General features: G+C 33.0%; 1 protein-coding gene across 15 annotated transcripts in view; it reads left to right on the top strand.

The window, feature by feature from the left end:
- PPIG (peptidylprolyl isomerase G) overlaps positions 1-5,584 on the top strand; it is a 47,561-nt gene extending 41,977 nt beyond the window's left edge. For all 15 annotated transcript variants that reach the window (XM_081052423.1, XM_081052429.1, XM_081052415.1 and 12 more), the window contains one exon: positions 16-5,584. In XM_081052423.1, coding sequence (XP_080908549.1) covers positions 16-1,120 — 1,105 coding nt within the window. In that variant the 3' untranslated portion in view covers positions 1,121-5,584. The remainder of the gene's footprint in view (positions 1-15) is intronic.
- Positions 5,585-7,494: the final 1,910 nt, after the last annotated feature.

Below are 7,494 nucleotides of genomic sequence, written 5' to 3' on the forward strand. Positions count from 1 at the left end.
TTTCTTATTTTTTAGGAGTGAGTTAAATGAAATAAAAGAAAATCAAAGAAGCCCAATTAGAGTAAAAGAGAAAAAAATCACTGATCATAGGCATATGTCTGAAAGCCCAAACAGAAAAAGTGAAAAGGAAAAGAAAGTTAAAGATCATAAATCTAACAGCAAAGAGAGAGACATCAGAAGAAATTCAGAAAAAGATGATAAGTATAATAAAAACAAGTTGAAGAAAAGGGCCAAATCCAAAAGTAGGAGTAAAAGCAAAGAGAAATCAAAGAGTAAGGAAAGAGATACAAAGCATAATAGACATGAAGAAAAGAGGATGAGGTCAAGGAGTAAAGAAAGGGATCATGAGAATGTTAAAGAAAAAGAAAAGTCTGATTCTAAAGGAAAAGATCAGGAAAGGAGTAGAAGTAAAGAGAAGTCTAAACAATTAGAATCCAAAAGTGAGGAGCATGATCATAATAAAAGTAAGGAAAAGGAGAGACGCGCACAGTCTAGAAGTAGAGAACGTGATTTAACTAAAGGCAAACACAGTTACAATAGTAGAACAAGGGAACGAAGCAGAAGTAGGGACAGGAGCAGAAGAGTGCGATCCAGAAGCCACGACCGCGATCGCAGCAGAAGCAAGGACTACCATAGATACAGAGAACAGGAGTACAGAAGAAGAGGCAGGTCACGGAGCCGAGAGAGAAGAGCAACACCAGGAAGATCAAGAAGTAAAGATAGAAGGAGGAGGAGGAGAGATTCACGGAGCTCAGAGAGAGAAGAAAGTCAGAGCAGAAACAAAGAAAAATATAGAAACCAAGAAAGTAAGAGTTCACACAGAAAAGAAAATTCGGAGGGTGAGAAGAGAATGTACTCTAAAAGTCGTGATCATAATAGCTCAAATAATAAGGAAAAAAAGGCCGATAGAGATCAAAGTCCATTCTCAAAAATAAAACAAAATAGTCAGGACAGTGAATTAAAATTTTCCACGTTGAAAAATGAGGATGAGAAGACCATATCCTCAGTGGAAAAAGAAAACCACAAATCAAAGGGTCAAGAAAATGACCATGTACATGACAAAAATAAAAAATTTGATCATGAATCAAGTCCTGGAACAGATGAAGACAAAAGTGGATGAGTGAGTTGTATAAATATCTTATTTCCATTCTGTCTCACATTTTAAGTTTTAGAGACTTGCTGATGAATCTTTTATGTTGTTTTCCTCTTTTCATTGTTTTTGGGTTGTTTTATGTTTTTTGGTTTTTTTTTTTAAATGTGGACTTTATTGAGTTGATCTTTTGATAATCTGCAACCTGGATAATTTGTACTGCTAAAGTTTTAATAAACTTGAAATGAGAAAAACACTTTGGTGTAATACTGTGTGCTGTGTTTAACTATCTCATGTATGCATTTTTGTATTGCAACAATCAGCCAGTAGCAAACATGCTATTCTGTATCTTAATTTATGTGATCAGCCAGTTAGAAACCAGTATAACTGATTGTTGGAATACATTGTTACAAAAGCTTTGTGTTCATGGTGATTAAAGTAACTTTAGAAGCCACTAGATAGAAGAAGTCTGTAAAGATTTTCTGATTGCATTTATAATAGAGGCTTGCAGCAGCAGCTTTTAATTACACAGAAGCAGGATCCTAATAACGAGATCTTAAATCATCACTTTCAATTTTATACTAATTTGTGCTTTAAAATAGATAAATATTTAGTTATTTATATTGTACATCATGTTATTCTTTACAGTTCCATCTGTAGCTTGTTTCATATTAATATTTTTTCCTATATAGCTTTGTTTTACTCTCCATAAAAATAGTTGAGTGTTTGTTTCCAGTTGATGTACTGATTGAGGTTGACTTGCTGTTATACAGCATCTGACAAGAACTAGACCCTGGAAGATCAGATTGTAATTCTCAATCTATGTTGATTTTTGGTATGAAGAAATGAAACTTGCTTTTTGACAGCATTGTTTTATTGTTAACCTTCTCCAAAATGAAAAAAAGTACTCTCTCACTAAAACATACCACTTTGTGCAACTCTTTAAGTTAAATTCTAAAAAATGTTAATATTAACACATTAACTTACAAGATTTCTTTTTTTGGCCACTGACCTATATACAGTTGAATGTTAATTCTGCATGGTTGTTTGTTTGTTTTTTATTTTTATCTTGAACTGATTAACACCCATAGCTGTGAGTTTCAAATGGCAAGTAAATGCATCTTTTCTATATCTGTATCACAATAGGCTATAGCATGTTTATGACTCTGGTTTCTTTCTATTCAGGTGGCTTTATACCATTACCTTTTACATTATTTTAGCTTGGCAAATATTGCCACATGCAGTAGAAAGTTGCGAAATTTGATAGCTTACAGAGTTAAACACTAAAGATATCTAAAGTCCGTTTAGAATTTTATGTGTTGTATATTGCTATTTTTGTGATGTGTGGCCTTTTATTCTGTAACTTTTCTTCTAAATAAAATACTGAACATCCAGCAAACACAAAACCTGCCTCATTTGAAAAGAAATTTCAGAATTCCGATTAATAGCTTCTAGAGTATTTTGTACTTTAATATTTGTCAACATAGTGTCTATTACCACGATAGCTTCTTGGTAAAAGCAATAGCTTTATTCAATGCTATTTATATTGAGCAAAGCAATGCTTAACATAATATTTCCCATTATTGATTAATATAGTAATGAAACATAATGTTTGCATAATGAATAGGGTAATGATTATAGATTGTTTGGAATATCTTGAAACAAATATCCAAAGTGGAGTCTTTACAAATTTTTTTTCCTAATCATAAAAGTTAATAGATATTTATAATAATTCAGGGTAGCTTTGACCACCTTGGGAGTAACTGAATCTTAAATGCCCAAGCTGTATAATCTGTTATATTAAATTAGTTATTTGTTTTAAATTCAGTAAATTGCATTTTAAAAATCTTATAAATTATTTGAGCTTCAAGAAAGGTGCTATTAAGAAAGAATTTTTAATAAACAATTACATTTAAAAAGAAAAACCCATGCTAAGTAAAAATACTATGTTGTCTGATCCCACAGCTTTATCTACTAAGAATCATAGGCAAGTAACTATAGGGAGGAAATTTTAGTAATTTCTATAAGTAGTATTGTTGTCTTTGGTTTATCAAAAGAGCAACTCCATGGTAAGCATTATTTATAGGCTTTTTAAAAAAAAGCTTTTTTAGTTTTTAGTGTAGAACAGATAATGGTAAAGGAGTGAAGAAGAGACGACAATCGGCTAGATTTTATTCAGAATATAAAGAACATTTAGAAAATGAGTAAACAGTATTAACTGTACCTGAAGTCTGCCTTTGCATCTGGATAGCGCATGGCTCAAACGGTCATTTCCTTCCGTTACATTTTTAATAGTTGTACCACCTTTAGTTAATACTTTGAGCATACTCGTTTTCATAAAGTCAACCAATTAATTCCTTCTTGTCAAATTGATTTTATAGTTTTCATGTTTACAGATTACCTAAAGGTGTCTGACTTAATATCTTCTTAAAGATATTTAAATTGGTTTGTCTTTATTGCAGAATTGGCAACATCTGAGAAATTTTTCATGATTATTATTTCACGTGAATGCTTTTTTTGGGGGGTGGGGAACCATCTGCCACAGAAATGGGTACAACATAGACATTAGTGAACAGTAGAAAAGATGCTGGTTTTAAAACATTTTTTAATTTTAGTTAAGAGTTCATACAAAGACCATTGTAGTTTGAGTTCCTTAAAGCCCTGGCAGAAGTTTCTGAGAGTTTGACTGATAAATGTACACTGGCTTTCCTGAATGGCCTTTGATTCTTGTACCCAGTAGAAGATAGGAAACTGAAATGTAAAAGTTCCCTAATATTATGGACAGGAGCACATCGGCTTTCTAGTATTCTTGAGTAGTGGTATTAACTGACAATTTTAAAATTTGTTTTCAAGTTAGTATACGGAACAAATTAGCATGTTTTTTAACAAGTAGTTCATTATGCTTCTCTCTGGGTGGCAATCTTTTACATCAGCTTTGAACCTTTTATAGTAAATTTCTATAGAAACTTGTTCTCTTTACCACCAGAAAGTACTTTAAATATACACAATATAGTTGATTAGTGTAAAGAAAAATGGGTATTTTTCTGTCTCTTTTTTGTCTTATTTACTATATTTAATCAGTTTAGTATACATACATTTACAGTTGAATGAAGTCTCCAAGGATTGTAGGTTCATAACTTGTTTATTGTGAAAAGATGTGTTTTGTTACAAATACTTGTTTAAACTCAAGGAAGTGCAGCATTGGCTAACAGCTGACCATAGTGGGCTTCCCAACTGCCTTTAAAGGATTCAGGCAAATGCAAACTCTGGCCTATGGTGTTACACAAGAAGCGAATAAAGGAAAAGAAAAATCACAAATTAAAATTCTATCAGCAAAACTGGAGAAGTGAGTTGTTGAGGGTTTTGTTTGTATTTAGGTGCAGGAGGGAGTGGTGGGGTGATTTGTGTTTCTGCCTTTTTTCTTTGTTAAAGCAAATTCCTATGATTACCAAAAGCACATGCTGTATATTTTGTTCCCCTTAGTATGTTTATAGTATTTTGAAGGATTGATAAATGAATTGGGTATTTGTATGTGGGGATGTTAAGAGTTGTGGCTGCTATATTTGTTGAAGGGAAAAACAAATGAAGTTAATGCACTTCTTTTCCTAGCTCAAAGTCACTGTGATGTATATTTTTTTAATGAAATTTAGGAATAAAGCGGTTGTCACAATTGCAAAATTAGTTCCAAATGCTGCTTCTCTTATCAGACTAATAACTTAAACTGTTTTCTGCAAACTGCATTTTACAGAATTTAAACTCTGAAACTATCAACTTTTATAGTTAAACATTGTATTAATCTATAATAAACTTTGTATTTTTAAAATTATTGTATTAGTTACTCAGCCTTTATTAAGAGCTAAATAATGAAGATAAATCAACTAAAATATGCTTTTATTTTACCCATGGGGATGTAGAATTTGTATTAGGAAAAAACTGAGCAGAGTTTAACAATACTGAGCTTCTTTAAGAATTTAGCCAGCAGTGACAATTTCCAGAATGTTTGGGAATAAGTTCTAGTGTAAATGTTTAACTATAATGCTTCAAATTGCAATGTGACTTTGCCTCAGCAAACTTTTAAGGTTACACTTGGAATTGGCATAACTATCTACTGGAATGCTACCATTTGCTTTTTAGTTCCTCCAAATTTCTCAGCATTGGGAACACTGTATTATATGCTGCGCCTGACAGTTTTAATGTAACATTTACTGTTGTAAAGCCATATAAATGTTAATTGACTTGTAAAAAAATTGACTCTGGTTTTTGGTTTCTTGTTTAGTTTTGTTTTTATTTAAATTAGACATTTAGGGAAAATATACCTACTTGATTTGACAGTCACAGAAAATATAAGTCGTGGTTTGTACGTATTAACAGGTGAATAATATTAAACTTTCAAATTATGGAGTGTTTTTAAATGCTTTATTTAGCCAGAACAATATGTAAAATGGGAGTGCTTCCTCATATAGACTGTGCAAATTGTGTATTAAAATACTTTTAGTATCGATTTGCTTTTTCAATTTTCATTGCTTTCTAGGTTTCTTTCATAAACATTTCCTAATCTAATACTGTATTTTTATTTTCGGTGCTGATACATAATTTTGACACTTTTTTCCTCAAAGTCCTCTCAATACCCAAAATGTCTTGGTTCGAGTTCACATCTTTGCCACACATTTTAGCTATGGGTTTCTTTTATCAAATGAGTAGACTAGAGCAGTTGTATTTCCACTGCTTTGAGTTTGTTTTGCCAGGCCGTTCTTTTCACTGAATTGTTTTGATTAATTTTAAAACTGCATAGCCTTTTTGTTTTTAATGTGCTTAATTCTAGTAGAAACCTCAGCCCAGTTGAAAATAAAACAAATGGTATGTTTACAGGAGAAAAGCTTATAGTGTTTTTGGTGTTTTATATTATCCTTCACAGCTAAGATGGTTATAAAACATTTATGTAATTAACCATTTTGTAGAAATTTGTTTCCTGTTTTAAAATATGCAAGTAACTTTATCCAAAACTAGTAATCATCCCTAAATAAATCACTCCCTAGAATAATTTACAGCAAAGGATATATGACAGGTTCCCAGACTTAATTCATTATACCTTTGCACCTCAGTAATTTTAACGTGGTGGCAACCCTAGTCTAAAAAAAACAAAAAAACAGTTCTATTAAATAGTTAAGTTCAAATAGCTAAAGTATGTCCGGACAACTTAGTATAGCTGCCATGTGAAAAAATGAAATATTTTTATTTCACTGTTAACCACAATTATTTATGAGATGTACACAACTTAGTCATTGTACTACTCAAACTATTCAGGTTGGATTCCATCATGCTCTTTTCTTACACATAAGTTAATTTTTGTGCCATCCTTGCATTTTATCCCAGCAACTGCTAAACTACTCAGGTTTACAAAGATAGGATGTCATCAGAAGAAATGGCACATTTAATATGTTGAAACTGAAACTACCTCAAAACAGTAATACCTGTGGTGTCCTATAGATGTAAAATATACTCTCTTGAAATTTTTAAAATATCCTACCAGCTGTGCCTTTGTGAGTTCACTATGGTCCCTTAGAACCCCTTGGCATATAATTTGGGAATCAGTGTATGTAGTGTTATTCTTAATAACTACATTATTCCTTTAACATAGGATTTGTTTAATCTGGGATCCATAAACACAAACTGATTCAGAATGGTGGCTTTGCCTACAGAATCATCTATTCCATTTTTAAAAAGTATGGGTGATCGATCGCTTCTCGGCCTTTTGGCTAAGATCAAGTGTAAAAAGTATGGGTGGCCATCCTTGTCCCAGATACACTTAATCACGCTCTTGGGTATGGGTGAGAGTCACTGTCCTATGTAACCTATGAGAGGGTGTTGTGGTCCTGAAATTCAAGTCCTGAAATTACGTGTAGAATATTGAGGGAGGGAGAGGAATAGTATACCTACTGCTGAAGGAGTGCTAAGTTTTATCAGATTCCCAGAGAGGATCATGGCATCAGATATTTTTGCTATAAGAAAATGATGGTCTGTAATTTATACCTATCCCCAGCGATCCTATTTGTAGAAATCTATCTCAAAGTTACATTGATGAAAATATGCAACAAATCTGTTGCAGAAATTTCTTTTTAAGATTTTTTTTTCTATTGGGGAAAAGGAACAGGACTTTATTGAGGAATAGTGTGTACTTCCAGTACTTTTTTCCACCTCAAGTTGTCCTTTCAGCCTTAGTTGTGGAGGGCGCAGCTCAGCTCCAGGTCCAGTTGCCCTTGCTAGTTGCAGGGGGCACAGCCCACCATCCCTTGCGGGAGTCAAAACCGGCAACCTTGTGGTTGAGGGGACGCGCTCCAACCAACAGCCATCCGGGAGCTCAGCGGCAGCTCAGTTCGAGGTGCCGTGTTCAATCTTAGTTGCAG

This window comes from Rhinolophus hipposideros (genome assembly GCF_964194185.1).
Source record: "Rhinolophus hipposideros genome assembly, chromosome: 6".
Lineage (NCBI taxonomy): Eukaryota > Metazoa > Chordata > Mammalia > Chiroptera > Rhinolophidae > Rhinolophus > Rhinolophus hipposideros.